General features: G+C 40.9%; 2 protein-coding genes across 2 annotated transcripts in view; one reads left to right on the forward strand and one right to left on the reverse strand.

Annotated features, from left to right (window-relative positions):
- The window catches only part of iqsec1a (IQ motif and Sec7 domain ArfGEF 1a), a 92,395-nt gene that overhangs the window by 65,256 nt on the left and 11,340 nt on the right, over positions 1-15,799 (reverse strand). Inside the window, exon 2 of the mRNA XM_084552701.1 lies at positions 10,560-10,589. Within this exon, the coding sequence (XP_084408827.1) occupies positions 10,560-10,589 (30 nt within the window). The remainder of the gene's footprint in view (positions 1-10,559; positions 10,590-15,799) is intronic.
- LOC311493894 (putative nuclease HARBI1) lies at positions 6,039-8,731 on the forward strand. The gene has a single exon (XM_084552711.1). The coding sequence runs from the start codon at positions 6,302-6,304 to the stop codon at positions 7,328-7,330; it is 1,029 nt and encodes a 342-aa protein (XP_084408837.1). The 5' UTR covers positions 6,039-6,301; the 3' UTR covers positions 7,331-8,731.

The raw sequence follows: 15,799 nt of genomic DNA on the forward strand, positions 1-15,799 counted from the left end.
GTTTCTGCCATTTGCTGCTGTTTCGGCATAATGAATTATTAATTTCAAAAATGCTAATGTCTCTGCTCTGGCTGAGTTGAATTCTATGAACCTTGAATTTGTCTGAATTTTCTTCCTGTCTTATATTAGTTAAACCGATAGTAACACAGAGTCAAACACTCAGACCTTGTTTCTGTCAGTGGAATGACTAATGCACAAACACTCCTGGTTCATCGAAAAAGATAGCAGCTCTTTTCCTCCTGGGAAATTCTGCGCTTGAAAAACCATTTGATTCTCCGCTTGCTTTCACTGTGCACACATGTTTAGTTCCATGTCTGCGGAGGGAAATCATTTCAGAACAATGACTGATTAAGACCTGACATCCAGTTTGCCCAGCCAAAAGGGACTCGCACAAGGACAAAGGCAGCAGGCTCGGTGTCCTTCCCATCAAAGTTGAGCATCGCTCTCCATGGCAACAAGAGATGGTGAAGGAGGCGAGAGAAGGCGGATGATTTGTGCGATCCCAGAGGAAGGCTGAGGGTGAGAGACAGCACTGGACCAGTTCTGAAACAGAGCACTGTCACCTCCCGTCCCTGCAGACAAACATCAGTTCAGCTGTCCTGACACCGAATGTCACTGCAACAGAGGACGGGCTGCCTCTTTTTTTTAGGTCAGATTTCTGTGAGAATTAAGTACAGCTCAGTCCACACACTGTGTTGTTTTAGAAAGTATTGAGACAGAAAACTGCAGCTCCATCTTCAAAAGAAGTTGCAGGGGTGGTGCCGCCTCTTTGAGTGTTTGTGCGTCAATTCCTCTGACATGTCATTATACTTTATAAATCATCTCACAATCCTTTTACAACAACAAGTTGGAGTGTTTAATTTGATTGGGAACACTTTGCTTACTGACGTTGTTTTGAGACACACATTTAGAGAGGTTGTGACCTCGACAACAACAGCCCAGCAAAGGTTTATTCTCTTCACTGTCATTTCTACAACAATGGTTGAGCTGTATAATCCCCGCCTCTCTGTTTTCTCCAACCCTCTGCGGAGAGGACATAAAAGCCGCAGACCTCGCCAAGGCTTTCCAGCAGTTCTCTGACAGCTATTCTGGCCGCCATATGCGTCGAGCCGTACACGTTAATTAAAAAAAAGACGCTCAAAAGGGCCGCAGTCATGGATGCGATCTCCCAAACAATATGAAATTTCAATTAGGTTTTTGTTCTTGGACACTCGCAGAGAAATGTGCTTCCATCCATGACAAAACACGAGCTCACCAGGGACAATTAACGAGGTATATTTAAAGACAAGCAGTTTTCATCATGAACTCCCATTACATTTGGTGTTTTAACATGTCAGACCACTCCTCAGCTGTAGGCGTTTTCTTCGCGTGCTCATCCGGGTTTATGGATGAGTATTGGACAAAAGTGCATCAGGTGGAGTGGGAGAACACGCCATCATCAGACATTCACTGAAGAACAATCCAATGGAAGCGGGTCACTGAGGCTGCTGAGTGCCCGCCTGCCTATCTCAGCCAGCTTCTAATCACATCTGAATGAAGTCATCCGTTCTGATTACAGAACAGCAGACCAATTAAACACGGCCATGTTGTTACTCCTCTCTCATTAGCCATGGCATGCGTATGAGAATAATCCCCACATCACCCACTAGGGCCAATCTCTCTCTCCACATTCTCAGACTTCTATCAAACCAGAGCGAAGCAATCCTTCGGGAGCGCGCCTTATTTATTTATAGCGCCTGTGCCAAGTTCAGCAGCTTTTACATTATTAATGATAATGAAATCTACCACGCCATGTAACACACAAAAATTTAAACAGCCAGGCTCACTGGTGTCATGGTGTGGCATATAAACAAGGTGAGAGATGTAAGCGACTGTAAGTCTGCTGTGTGTTGTCAGCAGAGTGCTGGTTTGGCAGCTGTAGTGATTTCAAACAGCTTTGAACTGTGATACTAGAGGGCTGTCAGAGCCTGGTAGAGAATCACAAGAAAAAATTCGCAAACCAGCTGCTGGTTCGCTTTAAATAGATGCTACAGAATAGTGACACTGAGATACTGTAGTCATATCACAGGGAAAGCATTAGAAGCAGTAAAGCAAAGTTTTCACAGAGGCTGACTCTTCATTGTGTGCAGTGAAGCTTGGTATGGAAGATGAAAAGTGCCCAAATTCAAAATTGAAAGTGTTAACACATCGTGAATATGTAATGTTGAAAATGTAAATTCTTAGTATTGGAATATTTTACTCTGAATCCCCTGTTTGAATTTTTAGAGACGGAAGTATTCAAGCTTGATGACTGCTGCTTCCTCAGACAGTTGAGTTACATTTCCTCATGTTGACTTTTGTTGCCGGTTGCATCATTCCCATTTGGTAAAAGTTACTGCCTCAATCTGACCTGAATTCTCCTTTAAATAATGGACACTTACATGTATTCATATTTCAGTTTTCAAACTGTATAAGGCATCTAACTTCACACTTTTGGAAATTGCACTTGAAATTACCCTGCAGAAACTAGAGGGGAGAGGGGATTCTCAGTAGATGGTAAGATGATGAGAGCAGGTTTAATATACACTCACATTAGATACACTAATGCTTCCTAATAGAACAGTCCTGCACTAAAGCCCCTGAAACAGTGTAAGACAGGATTTCAACTGTATGATCATTTTACAGGATGTAGTGTGTGGTGCTGTTAAAGTATATTGAATTAAACGCTAAAGTGTTCCTGTTATTTAGCCTACTGACTAAAATGGGGTTGTCAACATAACAGAAACATGTGTCAGTACAGCACAACATAATTCAATAGTACTACAAACCACAGCCTCTAAAATGAAAAATCAACAGCTCACTGCTATTTTAAACAAATGCTGAAAACCATAACCTCCATGAAGCTAAGATTTAGTGCGGGACTGTGATTAGAATGCATTCATTTTGACTAGTGTACCTTATGAGGTGGCAAGTGAACCAAAGTGGTTGAGCCATTCATCCTATGAGGAACTACAGGAAGCTACAACTATTCCACCAAGCAACTATTTGTTCAAAAACAACAATGGTGAGTACCTTGGTATGAAAGCTTGCTAGCTTTCACAGCCCCTCAGATTTTATCTTGTCGTGTTTCCTGGTTAGTACATGATATGCTTTTTTCAATGTAGCCCACGTATTTTTTATTTATTTTTCAACGCGCCAGCCCTTTATCAAGGAGTTTTCAAGGACGACATATGAGATGGCTCTGTGAAACAAACCATCTGGTGCGTCAGGTTATATTAAAGGTGCATCCATTCAATTTCAGTTTCAGGTCAATTTGAACATGTTTCAGTTAGGTATTAAATTTATTTAATCCCTTTGACCTTTCTTTGATTCACCTAACACAACAATGGAGCAAAAGTCAGAGAGAAAGCAAGAGCGAACGAGAGAGCTAGACAGACAGACAGACAGACAGACAGACAGACAGATAGATAGACAGATAGACAGACAGACAGATAGACAGACAGACAGACAGATAGACAGATAGACAGATAGACAGATAGACAGATAGACAGACAGACAGACAACAGGGAGCATTTACTTGGCTATGTATTTCTTGAATTGTATTTTCTTGAGTGCTGCAGAATTTCTCCATAAAAATAAATCTAAACATCAGTGGATTTTCACACAGGTCCTGAAATTAGACACAGAGAACCTAACCAAACAAATGAAACGGAAATATTATGCTTCTTTATTTGTTTATTCAAGAAATGAGCCAATATTACATATCTGTGGGGTACAAAAGTAAGTGCACCTCTCTAAGTTAATTTTGGAGCCATATTAGAGTCCCTGTTGGGAAGTGTTTCCAATCATTGTCTCAGGCGTTCTTCAGTGCCCTGTTTTGTAAATCAATGATTTGTCACAGTCTGATCTTCACGACAAATGTGTGTGGAGGTGTATGACGGCACAGACAAAAGAGCTTTCTGAGGGGTTCAGAAAAGGAGTTGTTGTTAATCATCAGGCTGAAAAAAAAAGCTTACAAAACCATGTCTGGGTTTGGAATCCACAAATCCACAGTCAGACAGATTGTGAACAAACGGAGGAGATTTAAGACGATTACACAGGAGCGGTCGAGCGAAAAAGATCACTCCAAAAGAAAGACGCATAATAGTCCAAGAGGTCACAAAGGAACCCAAGATAACTTCTAAGTAGCTAAAGGCCTCTCTCACGTTGGCTCATGTTAATGTTCATGAATCCAACATCAGGAGAAAACTAAACAGCCATTTCTGCCCATCTGCAGTTTGCTAAACATTATGTAGACAAGCCAGAAGACCTTTGGGAAAATGTTTTGTGGACAGATGAGACCAAAGTTGAATTGTTCGGTTTAAATGAGAGGCTCATGTCTGGAGACGAAACTAACACTGTACTCCAGCATCCTGTCGGTGAAACATGGGGGTGGTAATTCCCTTGTTTGGGCCTGTTTTGCTGCATCTGGACCAGGAGGGATTGCCACCGCTGAAAGACCAATAAATTCTGAAATATTATCAGGAAATTGGAAAAGAAAATCTCAGGACATCTGTCTGTGAGCTGAATCTTGAGAGAAACTGGGTCAGGCAAAAAGACAATGACCCCAAGCACAGAAGTCATTCTATAAAAGATGTTTAAAACAAGAACAAAATTAATGTTTTGGAATGACCAAGTCAAAGTCTTGACCTTAATCCAACAGAAATGTTGTTGAAGGATCTGAAGCAAACAGTTCTTGTGAGGAAACCCACCAACATCTCAGAACAGAAACGGTCCTGTAATGTACCTCTATAGACGACTTATCAGAGGTTAGCAGAGACGTTATTGCTGCACAAGGTGCTCACACCAGATAATGAAAACAGAGGTTTGCATACTTTTGCAACTCTCATATATGTACAAATGATATATTTTCTTGAACGAATAAACGCACAAGTATACTATGTCTGTTTCATTTGATTGATTGGGTTCTCTTTGTCTACTTTCAGTGAAAATCCGCTGATGTTTTGAGTCGTTTTTATGCAGAAATGTATAAAATTCTGAGCGGTGCAAATACTTTTAAGCAGAACTGTGCCTGTTTCTTTTAAAGGGCCTTGTTGAGGAATGCAGCTTTGTTGTGGAACCAATTTGGCTCTCAGTTGCTGTACCACCTGGTCTTAGTGTTGGACTCTAAACCAAGACAACAAAGAAACTCTGAGTACATTCAGTTCTCTCGATGGCCTTAGTTATTTATATATTTTCTTTTGAAATACTGAACTTATTTACCTCCACAGCCCTGTCTTTTCAAATGTTCTGCTTAGTGAATTCAAATGTTTTTTCCTTCACTTATTTTCCAGTTACATACAATAAAAATTTTTTTTACAATCACAGAGTTGTACAATGAATGTCTATTCTTAAAAGGCGAGCAGAAGTCAGCGATCAGCTTCAGTACAACAGTTATATACAGCTGCCAACGAGTCACATGATCAAAACAGTGCTGGTCGAGTTGTGCATGTGAATTCTGAACCTCCTCATACATAAGTACAATCACCAGTGTTGGCTTCGTATTAATGAACGGAAGAATCTAGTGGAAGTGTGGCCAAATCCACAACCCAGAATTGGATGCAGAAGGCTGCTGCTATTTGGGAGGTTTCCAATCACATCAAAACAACAGCTTGGTGAGATGGGATTGTTTGCCTCTGAAGCCTCGTCCTCCATTTCTGTTGTTTGGTTTTTATTTTTCCACTGTCTATGGCTGAGAGAAAGAGAAAATATTTGATAATCAGAAGGTTTCCTGATGTTTACAAAAGAAAACGAAAATCTCCGGGAAAGGTTCATTAAATTGGGCAAAATGTTAATAGATGTTTGTTTTCCAGTTTCTAAGAAATCTGACACTAATCCTGGACTCTGGACAAAACACCCCATTTGGATTTCATTATGGGACGTGTTTCAGTTGATACAGAGAAAAAATACCTCTGCACACAATGGGATAGTCTCAATACCATGCGGTTTTCTGTTTTCGTGGAACATTATTATGTCACATTAAAGCTGCACTAAGACATTTTGGACAGAAAGTGTCACATTTAGGCCCGGTTTCACAGACAAGGCTTAAGCCTAATCCCAGACTAAAATGCTGTTTGAGCTTGCTTAACTTTAAGTCACTTGCAGAGACCTATCTTAAATTAGTCATAGATTTTGTCTGTTCTGGATTAAACAAAGCCAATTGCAAGAGGGTAGATTAGAGCTACTCTAGGACTAAATTGTAGTTTATATTAATCCTGCAAAGAGGCAGGTTTAACTTCAGCTTGGTAGTGTTTGTGAAAGGGAGCACAGATGGTTTGGGAGCATGGAGTATTTGGAATATCTAAATGAAGACCAATATTCACTACAGAGGCCAGCCAGACAAATACCTGTGGACAGGAGCAATCCATTGAATCAGTACGATGAAATAACTTTCCGAGACCGCTTCCGTATGTACAAAGAAGATGCATTGGAGATCATTACATTGCTTGAGCCTAGACTTTCCTCCATGTCTCAAAGAGGAAGGCCTGTACCAAGTTCTTTCCAAGTTCTGATCACTTTGAGATTCTTGGCATCTGGAACCTTTCATCGTGAGACTGGTGATTTGTGTGGTGTCAGTGAAGCAACAGTCTGTAGAATAGTTCACAATGTCTGCAGTGCCATTTGTGAACTGAGAAATCTGTACATTATGTTCCCTGATGCTGCTGAGCAAGCCAACTATAAAATACGTTTCTATGAATATGGGAACTTCCCGGGAGTGATTGGCTGTATAGATGGATGTCATGTTGAAATCAAGTGTCCATCAACTCCTGATGCTGAGGAGTACAGGAACCGTAAGAACTGGTTTTCCATCAATGTCCAGGCTGTATGCACTCCCAATTTAGAGTTTTCAAACATTGTTGCCCGTTGGAAAGGAGCAACACATGATTCAAGGATTTTTCACAACTCTTCATTGTGTGCTCAGTTTGAGAGAGGGCAACATAGTGGACTACTACTTGGTGACAGTGGATATGCTCAGAGTTCCTATTTATTCACACCTTGGCCACATCCCACAACAACTGAGCAGCAAAGATACAACAGAGCTCATATTCGCACTAGAGGGATGGTCGAGCGTATGTTTGGAGTGTGGAAGAATCGATTCCAGGCTTTACGCAATACACTTCGCTTTGAGCCAAGAAGATGCTGCAAGGTGATCATTGCTACAGCTGTGCTGCACAACTACCTGAAGCAGCATAATTGTCCTGACCCTCCAATGGAAGACCAGATTGATCCAAATGTGCCCATGCCCGTGGCAGAAAATAACCAAGGAGGACTTGCGCTCAGAGCTGCTTTCACATTGCAGCACTTCAGTTAGAAAAAAAAATACATTTAACCATGGAATGCATTGATTACGGCTTGTTTTTGCCTTGCCTTTTGCCTTGCTTGTTTTGTTTGTTGTGTACAACATATATAAATAGTGTGCAGAAAAATTAAATGGGAAACTTAACCAAGGCTGTTCTAAAATGTAGGTAGTGGTGTTTACGTTATTCACACTCTCACAATTTCACAATCACTCACAATTTATTTTCACAAGATATTTCATTACACTATATAGCTGTCTCATGCATCTTTCTTTGAACAGCTCTCTCTTCTAATTTCATATCTAATTCGACCTGTAAAATTCTCATTTTCATGTCATGCTCTTCTTTCAGATATTTCATTTTCAGCTCATGAAATTCTAAGGCTAACTTTTCATGCATGGACATCCTTTTTGGTCTCTGCTGGAAGGTGGTGACAGTATCTTTTCTCTGGGATGCCGTACCAGATGTGGAGGGTGAACAGTCACTGTGCACTGGCTCTTCCACCAGGGTTAGAATGGTTTCCTCTGTGAAAAGATCACTGTTAGATACAAAAACTCACATGAAATGAAATAAAATAAACACAGACAGTGGAATAATCTGTATGTACAGAATGAGGTAACTAATTTGCTTTCTATCATATATTTACCATTTGTGCTCAGTTCTTCATGTCCACTGTCCAAATGGTCATCATCTGGTATACCATCCAGAGGTTGCTGGTCCTCTATTATCCCAGTCAACAAGTCCGCCAATTCATCAGTCTTGTCTTTACTAGGTGGGGGTCCACCACCAGTAGTAAATCTCTCTCTTCTGGCCTCTGCATTCTTTTTTTCAAATCTAATTTGATGTTCTTCCACAGAGTCTATGAATGCAGATATCATTCAATATAGACAATGTCACAAAACTATATGACATCTGTGATATACAGATCATAATTGACATGTCTCACCTGCAGTTGCTGTACCACTCTTGTGGTTACATTTTCATTTGCATTGAATTCACTACAAATGGCAGCCCAAGCACTCCTCTTCCTTTGTTCAATAGCAGCACTGTGGCCTTTACTTTCAATAACAGCATGAGTTCCCACAATCTGTTTAAGTAGAGTTTTTTCATATTCAGTATAGTTCTTAGAGCGTTTTCTTTTACCTCCAGCCATGTTTGGTGTCAGAATTCCCTCCAGCAACGCTGTCCTCAATTCCATTCCAGGTTTTTATGAGCACCAATAGGCTAACAGGCTGTGCTCCCACTTAGGCTAATGAGGCTTGACCCAGGTGTTCTCGTTTAAGCTTACTCCAGGACTCCACAGTCTGGGACTAACTAAGACAAATGTAAGCCACGTTCATGCAAGCCGCTTAAATGACCTAGCTTTACTAGTCTGACTTAGGCCTACTCCTGACTTGATATAAGCCTTGTCTGTGAAACCGGGCCATAATTTTCAGACTGTTACCGTAGTGTTATGGCCAAAAACCTCTAATTACTTCAACACCAAATGAGTCCAAATGAATATTTAAGCCTAAATTGCAACTTTTCCAAAGAGACAATTGCATTAGTTCAAACTGAAATTTCAAATTACTTTTCAACCCAAGCCAAAACCCTCCAAAAAGCCATTAAGTGACCACAGTAGGTGTCAGCTATGTCATCATGTCAAGCACAGTCAAACATTCTTAATATAATAATTGTGCTTTCCAATAAATATTTCAGTCATCAGTACAGGAACCCTGAATACCAGTGACAGCAGTCTAATAGACTATTTGCATATATATATGTATTTAAAAAAAATTAAACTCTTCAGTGTGAAATACGACAAAAGCTTTTAGTAATTCAGAAAATCCCTCTTGTCTCGGCATTTCGCCAAAGGCAAATGTCAGTTGCTAAAATCAAAACCAGACTTCTAAATACACCGATCAGGCATCTATGATCTAATATTGTGTAGGTCTCCCTTGTGCCTCCAAAAACAGTTGTGACTCACCAGAGAATGGACATGGGCCTTCTGAGGGTGTCCTGTGGTGTGATCAGTTTGGGATCTAGTGAATTTGTAGGCCAGGTCAACACATACTGTTTTTCATGTTTTTTTTAGTAGTTCCTAAACCGTTTTTGTGTGTGTGTCTGTGTCAGGCTGGATCCTGCTGGGGATGGCTGCTGCCATCAAGGAGAGTCATTGCTATGGGGCTGGGGTGTCTGGTCTGGTCTAGGTGGGTGGTACATGTCTAAGTAACAGCCATACAAATTCCAAGTCCAAAAGTTTCCCAGCAGAACATTGTATTGTCACAAGATGCTCAGTGTTATTTACTTCTCCTGCCAGTGGTTTTAATGCTGTGGCTGATCGGTATACAAGCATTTGTTGACCGTCACCAAAGGACTAAAACAGAAGAAAATCTGATTTTTTATTCTGCTGATTTTATGAATGATACTTTAAAATAACCTAGTTTCTGCATTGTTTTCTTTTTCTTTGGTACACTAATGTAAGTAGGGATGCAACTGTACTAGTAGACAAATGTCACATACACTTGTTTCACTCTTGCATGGACACACATTCACATCCACTGGGGCGGTACAAAAACAAAGACCGGCACAGATCTGGAGGCTGTGGCCCTCTGGATTTGCTTCAAATTTGTAATGGGACATTTAGAGCAGAAGAAAGGCGGCCCGGGGAGTTCAGACAGTGCAGCACCCAAGGAAAGAACAGGCAGACCTGAAATTTCTTTTACTAAAGCATGGGATTGGCTCGACTACACTCTTTTCGAATTATCTAGACACGGTTCCTTAATACACAACACTAAGAGGCAGAGGCGGTTTGGATCCCACGGCGAGGCATCCCTAAAGAGAGAAACTGCAGATAAGGCGTGTGTTTACCAGCGAGAGAAGCCCATCTATTCTCTGCATGCAAGCCGTGTTCACGGGAGAGATAGATTCACATTACAGTTTTAAATCAGCCCTCATCTTAACTCTGTCAGCAGAGGCATCCTAACAAATCTCAGGCCGCTGAAGTTCACATAGCCGACAAGCTAACAATGATGAAGGGTGACCTTGGACATAAAATCTCATCATTCCCTGCACACTGTGATACCCACAAACACCATAACAAGCCCCACATCAGGCCCCTAATCCTTCAGACAGAAGAAAACTACTCACCCGGGCAAGCACTATGATCTTTGGTTATTCAGTTTTTCACACTTAGATAAAAAAGACTTTTCTAAAACCAGTGTGGGTGGAAAAAGCATACATTAATAAAGCAGCTGGACATACCTGACCATTCTGGAGGAGTCACACTCAGACCTGAAAGGCAGAAAAGAAAAGACACTGGTTCAATGATTTTGTTGAGCTGGGTAGAAACAAGGATGCTGCAGTGTATCAGTAATGCAGCTGAAGACATGTGCTGTCACATAAAATGCCTCACTAACCACCATCCTTTGATTCAGCAGATACACCACTGCAGCCAAGTTTACAGTAGCTATCTAGCACTGACAGGGGATGCACTTTTCAATGGATCAATCCGGTCTCCTGAGACGTGGCCACAATTTATATTGCTTCCGCAAGTAAAGTGTGACATTCACAAAATTATACATAAATATTCCCCTGGGTGTGACAAAATGATATCTCAAAATGCCAATGTTTTTTCAGTTATGATAGAGCGTCTTGTCCTTGCAGAATGAAAAGGCTTTGTTTCTTTGGTTGATTTTACTCTACGGTCATTTCTGTTTTGTACGGGACTGAATAACCCCACACACACTAATGTGTGCAAGGACACAAGAGTGGACATTTCCAACTGACAGTCTCAAACATTGTCTCCACAACAAAAGACGTGTCACAGTCAAGGAGCAACCTCTAGGGCTGAAAAATGGAGCCGGCACAAAATGCCAAAAACTGCAGTTTGTCTAATGTCCCGTCGAGGCTGTCCCTAAAAACACATCTATCTCCATAGAACTCCATCTTTAAATGTCAAACTTCACGGCAGAAATAAACAAGTTTACAACCTGGTGTAAAAAAAAACATTTTCAAGTCTCTATAGCCAATTTCCCCTTTCGTGGTTTCGTGATTTTTCATCTAGCTCACCTGCTTAAACTGTATTAAAGTTAACAGATTAAAGTTGTGCACAGTTAAGGGTATGACTATAATGAGTTCAAAGATGGCGGCGGCCGGGGCCACCACACTGAGCTTCAAAACCGTTTTTCAGGAACTCTCCTTCATTCTTTATGTGCAGTCAATAGTCACAGCAGCCAAGGTACTAATTTGGTAATAAACTTTGCATTCATTATCTCAATAAAGTCCAGCTTTGGTGATTTAAAAAGCACTGGAGCGCTCCAGATAACTGACTATGTTACTACATATATTAATTATGGATAAATTCCGATTCAGTGGCAGCCTCTTTGCTGGTTGGAGCTGTCCACCTTAATGTCAGGCACCGTGAAGTCACCCATGGACTACCATTCTAAAGCTTGGTATTTCAGGCATCTTGTTTTTTTAAAGCCAGACCAAGTATAGTTGGACATGTGGGTGGAGCCGGAGGGGGGCGCCCGATAAATGAGCAACTTGACAATCACTAGGAAACCATGCTCTGAATTTTGCCATGCTCTGTCACTACTGTATTTTACTCTGAATGTGGTCATAATTTAATGAATGAACATCATGATGTACTGAAAAAAACTTAAAACTTGAGAACAGAAACTTATAAAAAATAAATTGTACTAAGTCAAGAGATCTAGTGGGAAGTAGGGTGCTTTTTTTTGGTCATTTGACGGACTAAAACAAAAAAGGATTAAGGAGCTTAATTAAACAGATATAGTCTGGTATAAACTTAACATTGCTGCTCCCATGGCATGGCAGGGGTCCCTCTGCTTGAATAAACATGATTCATTTGAGGGGTACACTTCAGAATACTTGGCCTTGTGTGCATTATATATTTTCTGTCATACACTTTGGGCTCTCGGTCATAAAATTTCATTGGCACGTTTAGAAACCGGCTGCAGTAAATGGCACTGCAACAGCAAGGGCACTATTCTGCACAACACCGAAATAAAATGCAGCCTGTTGTTCAAACCACAGCGCTCAGGGGGCAATAAAGCCACCGCATGGCTGTATCCGTGCGAATTCACGAGCCCCCTACTTGGCTCGTTTCACTTCTCGCGTGGAGAAAAGAATGAGGCCACAGCTTTTATTTTGCGTTGGCTTGAGGAAATAATGACCCTCCAACATTGTGGCCAATTTTCCATTGTGCGGCCATCGTTCCCCTCTGATGGCTGCACAGATTTCTTCTCATTGCAGAAAAATCTACATGTCGCCTAAACATCTGTTCAAGATTGCTTGTTCCGTCTGTGAATACATACAAATATGTTCATTATTTCCATATAGAACAGAGCAAATCTGATACCACTGCTGGTTTTCATTAGAGCAAATCCTAGTATGACTGTGGAATAAGACTGAGGTGGAGAAAAAAAAAAAAAACAGAGCTGGGTCAATATAATGCAGCGGTAGGAAGTGATTCATTGATGCTGCAGTCCAGATACAATGCAATTACTAAAGCTATTGATTTCTGTTTAAACAATGCATCACTGAAAAAATAAAAATAAAATGATCAGACCAAAACCATTTTTCACTAATCTTTTTGCTGAATAACATGTCCGTCATTTAAACTGCTCCCCACTGAGCCATCAGACCAAACATCTTCAAGGAGGTGGTCAGTACCCTGGACAGCTCCTCTGTCCTGCAAAAAGACAACCGCAACATACTACTAGTACTATTAATATCAATACAAATACTACAGAAATCCCAGTTGTTGTAAGGCCTAGACGGTTTTTATTCTAATTCTGCAACAGTTTCCCACTTGTACAGAGAGCCGATGGACAGTCCTCTGCAACCATTGGTATTCACATCAAATGTCACGATAGTGGCCATAACAGTTTAAAGAGTTTTAAGCCACTCGAGGACAGTGTATTAACTTATTGTGGCAAAATCGCTAGCAAACAGAGCAACATTAACATTAATTTGGAGTCATGTTTCTAGCCACCTGGCCGACGTACTGTGAGGCCAGCATTGATTCGGTTCCGTCTCTGTTTTTGCTCTCCACTAAACCCTGAGGGGAAATATCTGCCTGTGTTCACAGCTAGTTGCTACTTCATGGAGCTGAGAAGTGGGATTTTTAAACCATTTTCCTTGAACATAGCCGCCTGCTGCAGCAGACGTTAAGAGCTGTGAGAATAAACCAAAACACTGAAGTAGCAAAAATATATAAATTAAAGCTGAAAGTGAACGGTGCATGCTTCACCTTTACTGTATTAAGGGGAATGAGTATTAAACTGAGGAGTGTTTTTGCATGTGTTATGCTCGCTAACCATCTATATCTTCTCCTTTTTACAAAATGTGTTAATACTTGTTGTACTGCAATCTGCATAAACTGCCTCCCTGAGTGAAACAGAGCTGTTATATTTCAATTTGCGGTGGATTGCTAAACTTACATAACTGTGATAAATAGTGTTAAAGGACAGACTAACATAGCTCTTTCAGATTGTAGGATTAGTCGGGACAGGAACACTGATGGAGTATTATTTCATTCTGATTGTATTCTAGACAAAGCTCATTTGTCTAGTCATGAAGAAAATGAATTCCACGTTTTATTGCCGTATCTAAGCAGAATCTATCATCCTTATGATGATGGATACGAGAACTGAAATCAGAAAGTTAAACGAAGTTAAACACTTTTCTTCTGCACTGCGCAGAAACTCTAGCTACTAAGGCTCATTCAGGTGCATTCCCGAAGCCTTTTAAATAATGCATGAAATGCCAAATCCCATTGGAAGTATCATTCCACAGGAAGGCCTCCGCAAGCTGTGAAATTTATTTCTCCCATGGTGGTGCAAACAGAAGCTAAATCTCCAGAGGCAGAATTAAGGCTTAAACCGAATCTTAAAGTGCGGTCTTTACTGCCATGTCAGTGACTCCAGCCTGTCATTTACCTCAAAGCATGCGGGTGGTATTTTACGCCCTCTTTCCTGTGGCTCATACACAGAGTCTGTTGCAGCGAGGGCAGTCTGTTTCCTGTTGTGAGGGAGGAAGTGAGCAGAGGGCAAGCCGAGCGCAAGAAAAAAAAAAAAAAGATTTGCTGAGTCAGAGTTTATCAATCTGCCTTTCTGCAAGAGTAAGTGCAACTGGACACGGCTGCAGAAATGCACCAGCGTGCTCATTTAATCATAGCTCTCTGCTTGGCTTCAAATGAACTGGAACATCATCTACTGTGGGCCACACAGCTGCAATGATTCACACGTCAACACACCACGCTGTCCACCAAACCCTGGTTTTAAATGTGTGCATAGCTGATGGTTAGAATAATATTTTCTTTACTTTCAGATACGATTTGACTCCTTCCCCTAAAGCTGTTTTGCTTCTCTAAACCCTGTCAGGAAAAACCTGCTCCAATGTAATTAGAAACTCATTATTTGTTTTTGTTGCAGTAAAAAACTGAATAAGGTTTAAGAAATCGCTGCTAGCACTTCATCACGGTAGAGCCACTAACGTGGCAATAAGAAAAACAAAAAAAACGGTCTCGTGCAATAAAGGAAATACATGAGTGGCTATATCCTTTTCTGTATATTCGTGAGAAAATCAGAGGTAATTACAGGTTGTCCAAGCTGTGATTGATTATATTCCTTATACTGGAGATTACTGCATGAAAACATTGCTGTACTACATTAGCCTGGAAACCTGATCAGCGTTCCACCACAAAAGTTGGTCTGGAACTGCTTCGATGAGAGCTGATTATTCTCCAGAAAAAAAATCTGTTAAAACACACCAAATCATAAAATCCCAGTGACGTATCATCAGACTCATATTCTGCAGTGCCTGGCTTGAGGAAGCTAACAGCAGTGAACTTTGCTGAGTCCTTAGCTGACCTGCTTAGACCCGAGTCACCCAAACATTTATTGGGTTTACTGAGTATATACTGTGTCATTTCAGCGGCAACCGTGACAGTCGTGAAACGCTTCAAGCTTTTTTGCAAAAAAAAAAAAAAAACTCTTTCAAGCGGTGATGAGAAAGAATAAATCACATCTGAAGTAACAGTGAATTCACAGAAATTTCTACTGAGAACTGAGCAGCACCTCCTGCAATTTTGTGCCTCGTGGTTCCATTCACAACAGTGTCATCGAGTGATCAACGACTCGAACCCATGGTCGACTATAACAGCTCACTCACGCTGACAGGCTGCTCAGAGGAACACTGTGAAGCTTGACGTTCTTCTACACTATTTCATATTTATTGTCAATATTTTATAAGATCCATTTTTCCCCAACCAGAACGCAGTAGTCAAGATAAAGCATGCTGCATTTCAACATTTGATTCTGCTCCTCGGATGAGATGCATGCTTGTGTGCCTTTATGCCCGCTTCCTTTGGTTTAAAGGTTTTTCTCTGTCAAGTGCATAAATGAAGGGCATTCATCATGTGTTAGGCTCCTCAGTGCACTGCGCACTTCTGACGCACTGAAACCCAAATGATC

This window comes from Chelon labrosus (genome assembly GCF_963514085.1).
Source record: "Chelon labrosus genome assembly, chromosome: 10".
Lineage (NCBI taxonomy): Eukaryota > Metazoa > Chordata > Actinopteri > Mugiliformes > Mugilidae > Chelon > Chelon labrosus.